This window comes from Sinocyclocheilus anshuiensis, unplaced genomic scaffold (assembly GCF_001515605.1).
Source record: "Sinocyclocheilus anshuiensis isolate Anshui unplaced genomic scaffold, SAMN03320099.WGS_v1.1 scaffold553, whole genome shotgun sequence".
NCBI classification, from domain to species: Eukaryota; Metazoa; Chordata; class Actinopteri; order Cypriniformes; family Cyprinidae; genus Sinocyclocheilus; species Sinocyclocheilus anshuiensis.
Window position 1 is genome coordinate 1,555,936 of NW_015539821.1, and position 18,678 is coordinate 1,574,613.

The following is an 18,678-nucleotide window of genomic DNA, read 5'->3' on the forward strand; positions in this document are numbered from 1 at the left end:
CTTCAGAGAGACACTTATGAAATGATTTTAAATCACGGCCCAGTTCTCCCATCCTGCACAGAGCATTTGACAATGCGATAATCAGCCAGGCCATCATTTCCCACTGAGATGAAACAGTGGTACGGACTGTTTTCTGAACCGCAGATTAGGAACAGTTTGACTGACTTGTCTTTTTTGTGCTGTTGTTTGCCCTCTCGGTCTTTGATTTCTTTATTGCTGTGAGTTCTTTGAGCCCTTTGCATCCTAATGGGGGGGAAATGGTATTACAGTATTTCATTTGGAAGAAGTGCTGAGCACATAGCAGCTCTTTAACGGCCTGCCCTTTTGCTCATTAGACTAAAATCTGTTCATTTCAGGACAGCTTTACAGCAAAACTCTAAATAACCATCGGTGACAGAAAGCAGTCATTTATCATTTTTATCTGACTTTTTCCCCCTCCCTTTCCTCCCTCCCTTCCTTGGTTCTGGCATGCATAAACGCACAATCCAACACAGTCGTTACATGAATCCTCACAATCGAATGCGCACAATATGCATATGTAGTGCGCGTAAAAATGCAAAGATGCCTAGCAATCCGGTGCATGTAAAATGTTTATGCATGTTTTGACCCCTAAGTATGCTCTGAAACATGCATGTGATTCCTTTTCTAATCGCAACAAATAACACCTCCATGCCTCCCATGTGAACATACAACTTCTCAAAACATCCCATCAAATCAGATTTACCGTGGTCAGGCACTTCAGCAGCTTGGCTCAGGGAACCGGCGTCGCTTGATTTATTGGATGCTAATTTTTCAAGTCGTCTTAAAATGCCTCTAAAGTTTGCCAAGCCTAAATTACGCCATATACCTCCACTGTTCCCCAGGGGGCAACCGGTGGAGAGGCGACAAAATGGAAATGGAAATAAGATTTCGCTTACTAAGTAAGGAACCTTCCAAAATGGCCGAAACAGACACACACATGTTGCCCCTCGTTTCCCTCCCACCGTTCTAAAAAGATGGAAGCTTTCACGTGAAATAATTATGACTGCATTTAATGTACTTTGTTGGGGGAGGGGCGGCACTGAAATCGGATGTAAAGGTGATTAATCACTGTTTATCAGTCCGAGTTTCTGTGCGGGAGATCAGCGGAATTGGGCACCATAAATCGTGCGCTGCTGACAGCGCACTCCGTCTCCATTCGTCCGGGTGCTACAGGTTTATTGTCCTCAAATCCCATTCAGGAGAATGACTGATGAGGGCCGCCGACTGCCTGCTTTTAACCTCTTCCAGGGAAGTCGGGCTTCTCTCTTCCCCGTAAGACTACCTCCCTAGTTCTCATTTCTCCACTCCTCTAGCTTTTCACAGCCTTCTCTCAACATATATCGCTAATTCTATTTCTCTCTTCATCTAAGCCTGGGGTGTTTTCCATCTGCCCTTTTCTTACTCACTTACTCTATCTTTAAATCTCAATATCTTCCTTCTCTCGTCTTCCCTCAGTCTCTCTCTCTCCCTCAGGCTCTTAACTAGCACTCGGTAGCCAAAATTAGAGATGCAGATGCGAGACTGAGGCGCTAACCGTGCATGGGAAACTTAATTGTGTAATCTTGGGGTCGTTTTTCCTATCTTGCTCAATTCGTACAGGCAGCACAAGCATGAAGGGAGCGGAAAACATAATACTGATTGACTGACAGCTCTCTCAGCCAGAGAATTCGGTCCATGGCAGCATGTTGAGACAAACACGGTCAATAAGAATAAAATGCAAAGTAGAGAGCAAGAAATTTTCATGTTTTAAACAAAGATGAACAAATATTATCGGGGATGTTTGGTTCCAGGCCATGTGTGTCTGATCCAGAAATATCATTGGCTCAACGTGTACTGTACACAAGTACGTGAACCCAGACATTTTCATTTCAACATAAGTATGCACTGCATTCTCAGTGTTGCCACGAGAGGGAGCGATAGCGGGTATTAGCTAGCTGTCGTCTTCTACGTTTAGGCAGTCTTCTATTGTAATGGCAGAGCTTTGAGAAACAATTTGAGCAATTAAATTAATTACATTTAGGTAAACTGGCAATATTTTATAACTAGCTATTAGAATGACATCATATCCAATGCCTGAAATTAGGTCTATGGTTAACACAAGCTCAAGATATTTTCATGTTTTAAAATAAAATACACACGTAATACCCGTGTGTGTGTGTGTGTGTGTGTGTGTGTGTGTGTGTGTGTGTGTGTGTGTGTGTGTGTGTGTGTGTGTGTGTGTGTGTGTGTGTGTGTGTGTGTGTGTGTGTGTGTGTGTGTGTGTGTGTGTGTGTGTGTGTGTGTGTGTGTCTGTGTGTGTGTTAAGTTTTTATGTTGCTTGAAAAAGGTGGTTGCTAATGTCAGGGACATTAAATGTCATCATGCTGAACAGTAAAACGAATCTACTTACTAGTTCGCTTTTACTGCCTTGTTGTGTTTATACTCGCGCTCTTGTAAACTATTCTAACTCTAACTTCCCAGTTTGCAGATTTTAGATAAAGATCTTTTTTCTTACGTATAGCTTTTACCTGTGATTGTGTTTAGGCTTCAAAATTCATAAAAGTTGCATTCATTTGTAAAAATAAAATTGTTGATGAACAAACCTTGTAATGATCATAACTTTTGATGATCCCAGAGCTTATTTTCTGCAATATTTCAAAAGACAATGGAAAAATAGTTGTTGTTTTTTTGTAGAGGGAACCAGAGTGGTCTACAAAGTTGGTCTACAAAAAAAAAAAAAATGTTAATCCCTGCAGCACTCTGTGGCATAGACTTTTAAAGGTAACTTTAGCGCCCCCTAAGTTTATTACCACAACTACATGCCAAAAACACAACAACTTGAAGTATAAAATTATTAATTATATTCAAGCATTCACATCTCTGTTGCAGAGAGTACGTTTGGGGCCTTATATTGATGCACTTAATGGTGCACCTATGTATGTGCACTCCTTTAAAAGAGCTGGAGTGCATTGTGGGCATTTTGTGCTTTTTCAATTACAAAACCACTCAAATAGATCCATAATTGAAATTAAGCAGTCTAATTACAATATTAGAAATATCGGGGGAGGAAAAAAACTCCCTTTAATCTAACAATGGTGTAATTTTCCTCATGATATGGGTTTATCGGTGGTCTGATTATTTAAAGACATTTCACAATAGCACACAGACTGAGAGAGGCCCTCACCCGGCGATTTCCAGCTGCACCATATTAAAGGAGCCAGTCTTGCAGTAAATAAAAGAGTCCCAAAGGGGTAGGGGATGTAATTGCCCCCACACCTTCATCTAAACAGCCCAATAGGATGCTTTCCAACACTAGAGATACCCCTGTGTAAACCCAGATAAATGCAGCAGTGTGTCAGCGTCCTTATCGGTTTAAACTATAGATGTGCAGATGTGAAGGGTTTCGACCCTCTCCACCTTCTCTTGTGTTGAAATAACAGGAGCGCACGAGGGCTACAAGGATTTATGGTCATGTACACTTTTGCCGTTGTGTGTTTCATAGGCTTGTGTCATAAGTGGCTAGAATGATTTATGGCTTATTATTGAATCGGTGCTGCATGCAGACCCATAGCTCATTATGAGATTACATTTATGTACGTCATGGCACACATAATGTACACACACAAAATCAAAGAAAATATAAGAGCATTGCCCATGACTGGAATTCGGGATAAATTGACCATGGCCTGGCATATATCAGAGACGACCACTGTTTGGCATATTAACACCGACTCTATAGCTGAAAAGGGACAAATTAAAATGTCAACGGCTCTGCGCTATATCAAAACGAAAGAGCAAGCGCCTTACCTTCAGCCATCTGTCTTTCTTTTACTTCTGATGAAGGGCTGCGCCGTACCTCTCCACCGCTGATTGGTGTGTTGCATACAAGAGATTTTATTGTTTGTTTGTTTGTTTGTTTGTCTGAGAGCAGATACCGGAGTCAACGAGAAATTATACCAGAAATTATTGCAAACCCCAGGGCCAAAAGTTTGCTGAATGTGAATCGAAGAAGTCTTTACACCAAGGCAGTGTGCTAAATATATAGACATACATATATGTGCTCAAAATAAACCCAGCTGACCTCATTAAAAGTGGTAACTTTGACACATATTGACTATTAACTGAGTGCTGCTTGGCTGATGTCTGTACAGTAATGATCAGGAGGAGGCGCAGGTTCTGTTTGGGGACAAGAAATAGCTGAAGAGGGCTGTCCTGCTCCTCTGAGACGCAGGATAGACAGCGATAGTGTCATTGGTGCATAAATGAGAAAGAGAGCTCAGTGGGCCGCACTGCTGGGCTGTGTTTTGCTTTGCACAGTACTATGGGTAATTATGGTGCTGTCATTGACTCATCAGGCCCATACTCAGTGAAGGTTAAAGAGAAGCTTGGGTGTAACATGCACTTGCTTTCACTTTTTTTTTACTCTTTTCCTGATCTTCTCTTTTGTTTATTGTGTAGGTTTTTCTATAATTCTCAAATATGTTTTTCTAATGTCTCGTTCTCTCAGTTTCGTTTTATTTGGGTGAATCTCACACTCTCAAACCTTTCAAGAACTTGCAGGTCATATTTCACAAAAATGACATGCAAATAAATGGAACTGCACACTTAGAAAATTCCAATAAACAGGTTTTGAATAGAGAGTAATGTTTTCCAACATCCAACTCCTTCACAGTCAAGCTATTTTTTGCATGTGCCTGCATTCTTTTATCTTTGGTCATGTTTCACCCCAAAATGACACAATTTTTGCATTTTCCTTTGAATTCTTTGTAATACCGGAAATCTCATTCTTATGAGACTTAGTACTTGCTATACTGCTATTAATTAATGCTGAATTAAATGAAACATTAAGTAAACATACTCATTAAGTAAAACATGGATTCAACATCTATGAAGAAAAAAATGACAAAGCAAAAATGTTATTATTATATGATATAATATAAAATAATATTATAATAATAATATTATAATATTTATAATATATATATATTTTTTTTTTTTTTTTCTTTAGATTTTGGGGTAAAGTGTCAGAAATGTAGACTGATTAAAAAAAATAATTTTTATACTTAAAGTCAGCCAGTCAGATTAGAGCTTGTGAGATTGAAAAAGAGCATTCCATTTTTTATGTGCAATATCCATCTAATGGATTGCGGGCAGTCAGTGGGTGTCTGTGGCCAAGACTGTGTGAAATGTGACCTGGACATGTTTTCACCAATTTATTGTTACACACGCTGTTTCAAGTTTCATTCTGTCTGTTTCACTTTCACATCCGTGTATGTTTCCTTAACATGCATAAAGCCTGATTCTCTCTCTCAACTCTCTGCCATCTCTCCCAGTCTTGACCCTGAGTTGTCCCTGCTCTCCTCCAGGCTGGGTCTGGCCCAAGTGGTGGCGTGAGGCTGGAGAAGTGTGTGTGGGGGGAGAGAGATGAGGGATGGCACCAGCCTGTGATTGCATCTCTAAACAATCCTCTCCATCTGCTCTCTCAGCCCTGCGTGCCAACACCTTGTGTCTCACCTACAACAACCTACCATCTCCCCTGCCTCGCACACACCCCTCCAGAGCGGGAGAGCAGCCAGACGCTCTCACACACACCCCACGCTCAAGGTTTCAGAGATAACCACCATAGAGAGGCTTCCCCAGACAGGGATGCCTTACCGTTTCGTTCTCCAAGCTCTCAGATTAATGCTTAATAATCAGCTGGGAAAGGCTGGAAATTTTAGTTTAGTTTATGCAGTGCTTCACATTTGGAGTAGATTATTTTTTTAAGAATTTTGCATATTGTTGGGTATGCTCTCATTTAATTTTTCTTGAAAAAATCAATTATTGAGTCAGATGCACAATATTTCTGTGTCACACTTGATGGCACAGAAGTTGGTATTAGATTTTTCTTTTTTTTTTAGATTTAGATTACCTTTGCCATCATGTAATGATCACTTAAGGTTAATCTTTAAAAACTCTCAAAATTAAAAATATTTCATAATTCAGTTAAATGTAATCTTTAGCAAATCTCTAAATGGATATCCATTTTTCATACAGTACATTATAATGTTGTCATCCCTAAATTCACTAATATAGCATTTACATGGCATTTTCAGTAACAAATTTTAGCATTTTAATATTAATCGTATATTTTAATATTTATAATTTTTTTTATTAATTAAAAATATTTATTTTAAAACGTTTTTTTTTTTTGTATAATTTTAAATATGTTAATGTAATATTTATTTTAATATTATTTTAATATCAATCATTTTTCAATCTTTCATTAACATGAAAATAATTATCGGCTTATCGTATCAGCCAGAAGTTTAATAAAGTAATTGCAATTTTATGTTCCAGCCACAGATGTTGACAGTAAGCCCAGAATTCCATATTTGTCATATGTTTAATATTTATATTAACTTAATATATTTATTTTAATATTTGTAATATATTTTTGTTATTTCATTATTTATAATATACTAATTTTATATATTTTAATTTAATGTAATGTAATGTTTTAATGTAATTTCAATATTGATTGTTTATCAATTATCTGCCATAACATGAAGCTAATTAATTGCGTATTAGCTTCCACAAGTAACTTGCAATTTTATGTTTCAACCACAGATGTCGTCAGAAATCTCAGAATTCAATAGTGCACCTTTAAAAAATATCACCATTTGATTTTGAAGGACATTTTTGTTTTACCTTTGTAAGATAAACACACTTTTAACTGTATCAGGTTGCCACAAATCTGGGTCCTGAAGCAAAACCAGTTGAGAATCACTGGTTGTATCATGCTGCCATGCTTGATGTGTTGTGCCAACATGACGCACCGCTTGACATCCATCGGAGTTGTTTTAAAGCATCGCATTTTAGGATGACAGTCTGTTGTCACACTACCAACTGAAAGCTGATTGGTGGTGACAGGTGCACCTCTTAGAAGCAAAAGCTTATGTCAACTTCTTTCTTCTCTCCTTTTCTTCCAGTGACAGGCTTCCCCTATCCGACCACAGGGGCGACTGTGGCTTACAGGGGTGCCCACTTGAGAGGCAGAGGTCGTGCCGTCTACAACACGTTCCGCGCCGTGCCTCCACCCCCTCCCATTCCTGCTTACGGCGCGTGAGTAACCCTTCACCCAAAACATGCACATATACTATCTACAAATGGCTCTCTTTCTTTCCGTCCAAGCCTGAGGCTGTTATTAGGTAAAATTCAGCACTTAAAACACTGTTATCAAAGGGCCATTTTCACATTATATGTGCTACAGCCTTAACCTGCAACATGACCGCTTGATGGCTATAAAGTGTGTTACACTCTAATGACGAGCCCTACCGGTTTTCCCCAGTGACAAGACAGAGCAAAGCCCATTATAAAGCAACATTGTTTTTCTCTAAGCACAGAAAATGTCCGTCTTTCCTAATCTGCTCATTTTTTTCCCTTCCACACAGTCTGGAGTGCATTGTTTTGTCTGCCCAATGAATGCATCGCTGCATAATCTTTTCTATACAGCGCAAAGAAACTCTATGGATGTTCGGCATTGATGTATTGTGTTTTGTTATTTCTTGTTGTGTTTTTGCAGTGTGGTTTACCAAGATGGCTTCTACGGTGCTGAGATCTATGTGAGTATACTCGTTTTTCCTCCCATTCCAATGCTTTTTCCACTGTTTCTGTAAAAGAAGGAAGGGTTGAATACAACGTTGAGGACATGGCGCTCGCGTTGCTCACGTTCGCTGAGCCTAACCTGAACAGCTGCTGCTGAATCTTTCATAAGGCCAAGGGTCAGCTCAGGTTACCATGTGCAAATCCACCAGGATGGCCATTTGTGGTGTACTAAAAGCCTTGTTGGAGTCCCTTGTGCATACGGTTACATGGCACAGTGAAATCACACATGGCTCAACCACTTCCAAATTGGCTTCCTTTGAAGGCTGTAGTTGATCGCTATGGATTTTAGGATAATTCTAACATGTACAGTGTGGAATGAACCAAAAATGAACCCCCCTACGCACTTAGCTTCTCATTCTTCCACATTTTATCTCCACTGCTGCCTGGTTTTGCTCTTAGTGTCATGTCTGATCAAGTTGATGAAGTCGACGTTACAGTGTTTTTGTTTTAATTTATGGCACGCGTTTGATCCGCCTTTCCCTCAGCTTCCATTCAAATACAGCCCAAAGGCCTCACGCTACAGCCCGAGATTGTGCCCAGGCCCTATTGTTTTTGACAAGCCTTCAGAACATATTAGTCAGTCAGGTGATCAGAGAGCGTGCCTCCCTTTCCCAGGATTATTTCACTGCATGAAAAATGGAAATTAATTCAACATTTAGATCTAAAACAAGACAAATCAAATGAACGTGGACATAACTGGGATGCCTTTACCTGGCACGCACAATACTATGTTTGCCGCCAAGTTTGCAAACTGGTAGCCAGGTCTGTGGCTACAGTCCCAGATAGATCTCATAGTCGAACAGATTTTGAAGAATGCACGTAGCACATGTTTGCTTGCCAATAAAGTCAGAATCCATCTCTATGGACCACCCCATTAACTTTTCAAGTAACCTAAAGTTTAGATAACTTCTAAAGGAATAGTTCAAATAAAGATTACTCGTTCTCATGTCATTCCAAACCTGTCTGTTGAATATTTAATAGGTCTTCACAATATAACTTGAAGTTTTCTTCACGTACAATGACAGTTTATAGTGATCAGGTGCTAAAAAACTCTAAAAGAGCACTGTTAATGTAGTGCTTAAGGCTCATGTTCAGTATATACACTACCGTTCAAAAGTCTTGGGTCAGTAAGATTAAAAAAATAATAATAATAATATTAATACTTTTATTCAGCTAGGATGCATTAAATTGATCAAAAGTGTGTAAATAATTATAATGTTACATAGGTTTCTATTTCAAATAAATGCAGTTTCTAAATGCAGTTTTTTCAGAATCCTGAAAAAATGTATCACGGGTTTCATAAAATACTGAGCAGAACATTAATGTTTTCAACATTGATAATAATGTTTCTGGAGCACCAAATCAGCATATTAGAATGATTTTTCAAAGATCATGTGACACTGAAGACAGGAGTAATAGCTGCTGAAAATTCAGCTTTGCCATCAGAGGAATTACATTACTTTTTAAAATATATTGGAATAGAAAAGGTCTTTTAATTTGCAAAAATATTGTACTGTATAAGCCTTACAAAGTGATACAATAGCTTTGTGTAATGAAAAGATTCATTATTCAAAATAAGTCATTATTTACTGATTTTATTTGACTCCGCTGTGAATGCCTTTTATGGTGCAGGTTGGACATCAGTAAAGGGGTCATATGATGCGATTTCAATTAGTCCTTTCTCTTTGGAGTGTTACAAGCTCTTGGTGCATAAAGAAGATCTGTAAAGTCGCAAAGACTAAAGTCTCAAATCCAAAGAGATATTCTTTATAAAAGTTAAGAGTCAACCACGCCTACCTAAAACGGCTCGTTCTAACACGCCCCCACATACCTAGGTCACTATGTGGAAATATTAGCATAATGCCGCCCAAATGTGCACGCAAAGAAAGAAGGCGTGGTTTCAGGAACAGCAGTAGTGTTGATGCAGCCATGTCAGGGAGACGCTGTGTATTTCAGTGCGAAAGCAAACGCACTTTATTTGGCCTTCCGGAAGTAGATGCAATTAGGAATCATTGGTTAAGATTTATTTACAGCAGAACAGCACAACCCAGATGTTCGAATTTGTGCAACGCATTTTATGGACGACAGTTTTTTTAACCGCTTCTGAATCAGCGACTGTAAGTGTGTTTTGTTATTAGTTTAAGTATTTGCTATTGACTGTTCAAATGCGGAGTTTTGCGCAGCGCAGAGTAACGTGTTGTGTGTGTGTGTGAGGGGAACAGGGTCACATCACAGGAGAGTGAACTGCCTGTCAGAAATCATAGCACGTCAGCTGTCTTAACCACGGCTTGTGTACTGCATCATCACTGTGTCTGTCACTCGACTCTGTTGCCCTTTCGGGCTTGAACTGATGGTAAAACTAACAACATTATTAACTGTCTTGATATTTACTTAGCTAAATATTTAATACTTAAGCTGAAGCTCGCGATTATGGTAAGGGGCGTTACATTTCCGACGCGTGCTTGTGGTGTTCGGCCAATCACAATGCACTGGGTCAGCTGGCCAATCAGAGCAGACTGCGCTTGTCAAAGGAGGGGGTTTGTTGAAAACAACGTGTTTGAGAGAGGCGGGGCATAGAGGACCTACAATAATGTACAGTATTTGAAAAATAATGTGTTTTTTGAACATTAAAGCATGTCAACATATTCTGTTACACCAAATAATGATCTTTAAAATAGCATCATATGACCCCTTTAAACATTACTGGTTTTCAAATATTTCGTAACCGAATGCCATGATGTCAAGCTTGAGAATTTACAGTGTTTTTATGGCAGGCAGTGGTCAAAATCTTGAAAAAGAATTTAAAGGGATAGATCAACCACATACTTTTTAATTTATTTATTTATTTTGCTTTCCACAAAAATACAGCAAACAGGTTTGGAACAAAATGAAGCTGAGTAAATAATGACATAAATATCGTATGTGGTTGATCTATCTGTTTAAATCCATCTGTGTGACCGGTGAAACCACCGGAATTAGGAAGCTGTAACTTCTAAAGTATTCATGTACACAATCTTCTGTGACCTGATTTTTCTTCGACTCCAGTAGCTAAACATTTGATCTTAGCAGAGTAGCACCGGACATTAATCCCGAGCTGAAAAATAAATGAGAACATCTATAATTCAGCGTGCAGTCCTGTATCTGCGATGCCTCAGTCCTGCACGCGCTCTGGCACCGCGATTATTCACATAATGTACCAGTGATGTCAGCGAGCTAAAATAACAAAGAGCAGAACTGCGTTTCATTAAAACAGACACTTCAATAGACACCCCAGCCACTTAGATACTCGCTTACAGCAAATACATTCCCTGTCGTTTAAAGCTTGGCATGTTTGGAGTGTAAGCGTTCACAAAACATCACCCCAAGAAGACTAGCAGACGACGCTTGGTTGTTGCGGCTAACAATCTCGGTTAATGTCATTTGATGCTGCTTACAAAGCGGCTATTAATAGCTAGCTTGAATGGAGCAATTAATAGCTTTGTCGGATGTCATCTAATGCTTATACAAGCAATATTTAGTGTTATCTTGTGCCGTTCTCCAGCCATGGATGAGCACGTTGTTTGTGTCAAGACCGCACCCCTGGGCATCGAGCCAGGAGACTCGTATTGGCCAGACACATTAATTAAAAGGCCCCTTCAATAGCTTCAGCCAAATCTTCCATTTGGTTCATTCGCAGTAAGCAAACATTGACTGATTTTAATTGTTTATACCAGATTGCCACTTACCATGCTGATCGATAGTTGCCCAGCTCTGCCATTTCAATTGATGGGATTGATGCACACTGGGAAGACAAGTCGTTGGTTGCACCGCTATTGGTGCACTCAGTGTAGATAAGTGAAGAATCTCAGATGGTTCACTTTTGGACTCAGGCTGTTAAGCATCTGTGCCGAGATCTATATGAAGAGCTAATGCAGTCAATCTGACAATTCCCCATTAAACAAAAAGGCTTCACAAAAAGCTGTATTGGCAAACTAAATACCACCTAAATCACTCAGCATTCATTTTAGTGAGCATTGACAGGGCCTTTCAGCAGCACTCTTAAGGTTGTAACTGAGCTTTTGGGATTCACTGCATTGTTAGGATCTGAAAAGAGACGGTTTAATGTATGAACAGTCCAGTTGTATTGTGGGCAGATGGTTCTAAAAATTTCATGTCACTGATGCCCTGCTGTTTGCATGTGTCTGACGGATGCCCTTATGTAATTGACAGGGTGGCTATGCAGCATACAGATATGCCCAACCAGCCGCAGCAGCTGCAGCGGCCTACAGTGACAGGTAAGAGTCTTGTGCTTTCTGTTTGTCTTTTGTTAATTGGTTGATGCTTAAAAGACCCCATCTATTCAACACTGGTGATTTGTGGCTATGTATATTAGTTTTGTATGCATCTAAATAATGTTGTTTTTTGAGAATTTTCTGAGATGCCAAACAGTGAACCATCCCTCAATTATCTAATGGAAATCATTTGAGTTGAGGAAAATCACACTTTTTGAATACGAATGGAGCTAGCTATCCAGGTTAACTTGAGAAATAAAAAAATATTATTTTTGGGGCTGACAAAGTTAACGTGTTAACATATTTAATGTTTAAAACAATGTTTTTTTTTAATGCTTCTACCAAATTTGAGAATGTTATTCTTTCATTCTGCTTTTTAAAAACAGCCCTAGTTTTAAAAAGTAAGAAGAAAAAGAAAAAAATTGAATGTAGACAATGACTTTGCTTTGGTTTCCACACAGTGAGTGTATAAAAAGCCATTTATTTAGTCTTGGAAATAAAAATTTATTTATTTTTCTTTATTATATTGTACTTAATATTTTATCTCACACAGTATAAATGGATGTTTGTACATGAAAGTATATAAGTGCTTTTAGGTAAAAAGTCCTGCGCTGTTTCAAAAAGAAATATGTCAATATACTGTAATAAAAAAATGCATTTATCAAGCCATTCATTGGGTCTTACCTCATTATTTGACATATTAAGATTAAAAGCATTAACCTTTCTCTGATTTCAAAGAATAATGGTTATGAGTATACAGAACATGTATTTTAAGGCCTTATGCACTGCAACTTTTAACTGTATTTGAGTTCTGAAGTCATTCTGAAAAGTGTTTCCTCAGCTCTGAAAGCCCGGAATGAGTTTACAGATCTGCTCTCTTATTAAACTGGGTTAAATTAGATCGTTTAGACTTTGCTTCCCTACCTTTGATACACTCTCGCCCTTTGAACTTGAATTCAACCTGAATTTCCATAACCACTTAGCTTACTCACTTCAGGCCACAGGGTTGTGTGTGTGTGTGTGTGTGTGTGTGTGTGTGTGTGTGTGTGTGTGTGTGTGTGTGTGTGTTTACTTGCTTACACAAGCATGGAAACTAACCGAATTCACATATTTTTGTTTGAACTTTTAAATGATACATATTTCAGTAATTATTTTTCAAATAAGAATGTTAATGAATAGCATAGACCATCGCAGAATTTATCAAATCCATTGCTAGGAATTATTGATTTTTGTGCTTTTGCTTTTCCACCAAATTTTTTGTCACTTCCTGGAGGATGATGTCAGTAAGGAAGTTGCTTTTGATAGTTTAAAGGGATTATAACATGGAAAATAAATTATATAAATTATGACATGGAAAGTGATGTTGAGAACATAAGAAAAACAATTGCACAACAACATTTTTATTAGAGGAATGAAAAAAAAAGATTTTTTTTAATAAAAAAAAAGTTTAAGATTTATTTTTAAAAAATGGCAACATACACTCTATCAAAGGTAATAACATTGTTTTAGATTCTCCCAAATGTTCACTCAATTGTGATTTTGCGAAATAAAAGAATACTAGCATGATTTCCATCTTTTAAAATTGTGAGTTTTTTTTGTGAGAATTTATCCAGTATGATAGGGACATAAGAGAGTGTACTGCATGGTAGAAATGAGCCTGCAATGCTGCTGTTGGTTCTTCATTTCTGCTTCCCATTTTCTTCTCTTTTCTACTCTGCTGAGTTTTTTCAGTGTCTTGTCCCTCTCTGACCAATATAACTTTTACCACATGCTCATAAGATAAAATACTTTTACTCCAAAACAATAACAGAGCACCTATCACTTTTAACACACTTACCTTTATACCATGTATTTATGGCAGGCCAGTGATTGCATTTTTATCAGACAGAAAGAAAGAGAGGGCAAGAGAGAGGGAGGAAGGGTGTAGTGATAATGGATCTAGTTCAAATGAACAGTGTTCACTGGTGCATACGGTCTTCTCGAAGCTTCAATGCCCTCTCCATTTCTTCCTTTCCCTGTAGCTATGGCAGAGTCTATGCAACAGCAGACCCTTATCACCACACGATTGGACCTGCAGCCACGTACAGCGTGGGCACTATGGTGAGTCTAGAAACGTGATGCATGAAACATTCATCCATGCCCTAACATTACACAGACTCAAGCACCCCAACAACATCCAAGGCAGAGCCCAGTGCAACCATAATGATGCTGAAAGATATCACTGTACATTCTGTTAAATGTAATTGAATTATGAATAGAATAATTATAAATATCATCATACTGAATGAAGCATGTGCTATGAGCTGAAGATATGTAGTTGGGGTGTCTAAAGTCTTTAATATGCTACATGATGATAATCATATTCAGGGTCCAAAATGACCTATGTATATATATATATATATATACTGTAGCTGTGGAGACCAAAAACATATCCCAGTATTACTACGGAAAAAAAATTTACATTATTGGTAGATGATAGTACCTTTTTGATTTTAATCGCTTTCTTCAGCTACATCAGGAACCATTCTTACAGATTGCTAGTGGCCAGCTGGCGAAGTGTTTTATTTTCTCGCCAAAGCCAATTTATGCTTAAATTCGTTGCTTGGAAAGTGTTAATTTTGGACCCTGTTCACATTTGCATTATTAATGTCAGGAGTATAGATATATGTTTATATATTCAGAGACTCATCAGCTGATATATGTGTATGTGACAGTTTGTCAAGATGGATCCTGGGCACTTTGTATCTCATTAAATGCATTAGGGTAATCCAGCGTACTGACACTTTATTAGACCTTCCAATGAGACACTGTCCTTTGCATATCAGCAAATGTGGGGATCATCATCCCGTTAATGTTTGTTTTTAGCTAGCTTTTGCAGCTAACATCAAAGATGAAAAATTCTAAAACTCCTATCTGAACACAAAAAGAGAAAACTCTTTATGATTTGTTTTTTTGCGGCTGTTGGTCGGGACTTTTCTCAAGATTAACAACCATCAAGCGCGTGCAGCAGCGTGCCGAGGGAGATTAAAGAAAAGGCGAGAGACAGAGGAAGAACGACGGGGAAAAAAGAAAGAGAAAAAAAAAGATTCCATCGCACCCACCTCCCCCTGCCCATGAGGCTTATTGGACAAACACTCTGCCTAAGACAAATGACTGGAATTTACCAAGTCGACATCCGTGTGATTCTCAAAACCGTACTATTCCCGCAGCTGCTAGCTAAAAGCTTTCATTAATTAAGACCATTTTTCCCTCTTCATTTACTTAATTAAAACTGTGGCCTGTATTGCTTTTTTTTGCCTCCTTTTCTTTTTTTCCCCAAATTTTCCTCCCTTTATCAAGACTTCAATTTACCACGTTTAGGCATAGCAAATATCCTTCGGCGCTCCTCTGGTCAAACGAGGGCCGCAGGGGGGCCGAAGTGGGCACTCAAGAGTTCTCAGTGATGCCAGGACCGAACCGGTTGCGACTCAAATGAGCAGAACTCATTGCACTGAGCCTGCTGAGAATGAAATGAATATCATTAAATCATATTTGACCAGTAGATCACAAGTAAAAAGTATTTAATAATGAGCCCCTCAGAGGGTTGGGGGAAAAAAAGTTAGTTTGCTTTGCTCTCTGTTAGAACAGAATTAATGCCACGTTTAAGGCGTGTGTATGTTCCACAGGGTCGGAGCTTAGGAGAACGGCTCATAGAGCCTTTGAAGTTTTTTGTATTTGGCGAGAGCAGAGTAGGGCACTACTGCAGTCCGGTTAAGAAGAGGTCTGAGAAAGTAGTGCGCGTTAGATGTCTCCAATCAGATCAACCTGAGGGTGAGACGGCCATGATGGAGAGGTTCGATACAGAGCGACTGATGAAATACACTGGGCTGTTTTAGTCGTTGCCCGGTTGATCCATGAAGCTCTGAACTCTGACACCCACCTGTGTTAAAATTCACATTGTAATTTCATTCCAAACTTAAAACGATAAGCAAAATGAGACAAAAGGGAAGAAAATTTCAACCACTGTTCACCCCAAAGAATCTATTTAACACTGATTGGGTCCTTTTTGTTTTTTCATCTTTGATGTTGCAGGCTAGCCTTTACAGAGGAGGTTACAGTCGCTTCACACCCTACTAGAGAGAGAATCAATCCAAACAAACAAACAAAAGAAAACAAACACAAACAAACAACCCAACCACCTCTACGTTCAAAAGAGCAAAACACCTCCGGGTCATAAGCGAACCTTCCCCGAACAGTCACATTTGGGCTAAAGCTCTTCTTATCAACCTGCAGTTATCCAGCATTTCTGTTGCTTGGCTATTGATTTGGAATCTGTTTTGTTTGTATTGAAATGTGTGGTCCGGTAGGGGAGGGGCTGAGTGACAGAGAGGAGGGGGGCCGGAGGGGTGCTGTCCAATGAGTTTTCTCATTTAGTCACGCCGTAGATTTATGGGCATGAGCTCAGCTGATTTATGTGGACAGGGAGTGGGCCAGGAAGTGAGTTTATTTGCCTTACTAAATGGCACAGCAATGAGCAACTTGAGCAAAACAACAGCAGCGCTAGACTCGCATACGTATATTTGCAGTCTTTGCATTAAAGGCCCCACTGAACACCCACTTATTAGAAGTGACTGCTATTCATTAAAATATGAAGAGAAAAACCTCTAAGGTTTGCATATGCTATCTGTAAACTACTAATATAGCCTTACTATTTTTTGTCCAGTAAATATCAAAGGGAAATATAGATATAAACATTCATTTGCAAAGCTCTGGCTTTGATTGTTTACCGAAACTATATTGTAGTAGTGTTAAAAATGATAGTTAGCTACATGGACCCTTCATGAAGCATTTCAAGTAATTCTCTGTCACTCACACCCTCTTTCACTTTGACGTACTGTTATATAACTCAATGAACATTTATTGTCTGTATGATTGCAATTGTATGTCATTTTGAGAGATGGACGTCAAATGAGGTCAATTTATTTATTTTTTTAATATTTGGTCAAAAGTATTCCATTGCCACAGATGGACTAAAAATGCATTTTATGGGATTTTAATATGTTGGTCTTACGTTTTTTCTTTTTTTACAATAAATAATAATAATAATAATTATTATTATTATTATTATTATTATTATTTATAAAGTAACAAATGTAAAATAAAAAATAGGAAATAATCTATTATTATATTTGTTAAAGCAGAAATAATAATAATAGCAATAACATTTAAAAAATTAAATAGAAAAATAATATATTATTATTATTTCACCATTAAAGCGGAAATTATAATAATAATTTAAAAAAATGTACTATTATTATTTTAACAAAGCCATAAAATTAGCAAATCCGGATACAGTTTCTTCATTTTATTATTTACAGGCAATAATAACAATACAATTTCTAACAATAGCATAATCTAACAGTATAGTACATGTATTATATTATGTTAATGTATCTTTTTATTTCCTATTTTTAACAAAACCTGTATACAAACACGTCTGCCTGTATCAAAGCACATATTCATGAAGGAAGGCCTCCAGCAAGGTTTCCTTCAGTTTTAATCTGTTAGATGTCACATAAAGAGCGTACACTTAATCAAGGCCGCTTCAGCTGCTCATAAAGCATTCTGTAAATAAACATAGTGCGGTAATGTGGAAAGAGAGAACATTTCCCCACTACACGGTCTATTGCACCCTCTAGCTGATGAGATGTCCAGAATCCCACTGCAACAGCAGAGATGACAGGGTGAGCAATTACCACTCGTTGCTGAAATCTCCATCACGCTTATGTTAATATGGAAGACGCTGTCCGCTTAAAAATAACTTTTAATATCATTTTAGCTAACAAAGATACAGAGATATTACAGACTATATGTATTTATAAATTGAAAATAAAAAACCATCCCACATCCCTTGGGAAACTGCACCCTTTTCAGAGAGTACCGGTTATGACGTTCTAAACAACATGGTCCAGTATTAATTTGCTGTTGAGTTAAGTGTTAAGCATTGAGAGTATGCAACCTAGTCATAGATCTTCAGGACATTATTGGTCAATTCGAAAATTTATGTAGAGAGGAGGCCAGCCTAAGAATTCCTAATAGGAGAGGGAAGATTTAAGTTATAGTGTAGGGAAACAGTTAGGAAAGGGTCAAATGTATCTAATTAAGTAATAATAAATATATACAATTATAAATATATTCTCACAGAAATATAATAAATATATGTATTCAAACCATTCAAAAGTTTGGGGTTTGGTAAGAAGTTTTTGAAAAAAGTTTCTACTGTGCACCAAGCGTTTATTTCATCAAAAATACAGTAAAATTGTAATATTGTGAAATATCATTACAATTGTTTTCTATTTTAATATACTTTAAAAAGTCATTTTTAAAAGCAGAATTTTCAGCAACCATCACTTTAGTCTTCAGTGTCACATGAACCTCCAGAAATCGTTCTAATATACTGATAACATTAACAAGTAACATTTCTTCTTATCAGTGTTGGAAACAGTAGTTCTGCTTAATATTTTTGTAGAAACTGGGACTTTTTCCTCATGATTATTTGATGAATAGTAAGTTCAAAAGAACAGAATTTATTTGAAGTAAAAAAAATATATAATTTCTAAATGTATTTACTGTCACCTTTGATCAGTTGAATGCATTCTTGCTGAAAAGAAAATATTAATAAAAATGTAAAAAATCCTACTGACCCAAAAGTTTTGTATGGTTGTGTGTATGTGTGTGTATGTGTGTGTATGTGTATATATATATATATATATATATATAT

At 37.7% G+C, this 18,678-nt stretch overlaps 1 protein-coding gene across 5 annotated transcripts in view; it reads left to right on the top strand.

The window, feature by feature from the left end:
* The window catches only part of LOC107684054 (RNA binding protein fox-1 homolog 3-like), a 451,861-nt gene that overhangs the window by 427,226 nt on the left and 5,957 nt on the right, over positions 1-18,678 (top strand). For 4 of the 5 annotated variants that reach the window (XM_016480195.1, XM_016480200.1, XM_016480197.1 and 1 more), the window contains 5 exons: positions 6,972-7,104; positions 7,565-7,604; positions 11,857-11,921; positions 13,940-14,018; positions 15,990-16,064. In XM_016480195.1, coding sequence (XP_016335681.1) covers positions 6,972-7,104; positions 7,565-7,604; positions 11,857-11,921; positions 13,940-14,018; positions 15,990-16,034 — 362 coding nt within the window. In that variant the 3' untranslated portion in view covers positions 16,035-16,064. Of the gene's footprint in view, positions 1-6,971; positions 7,105-7,564; positions 7,605-11,856; positions 11,922-13,939; positions 14,019-15,989; positions 16,065-18,678 lie in introns of those variants that run through there. The other variant, XM_016480199.1, reaches the window with a different exon arrangement.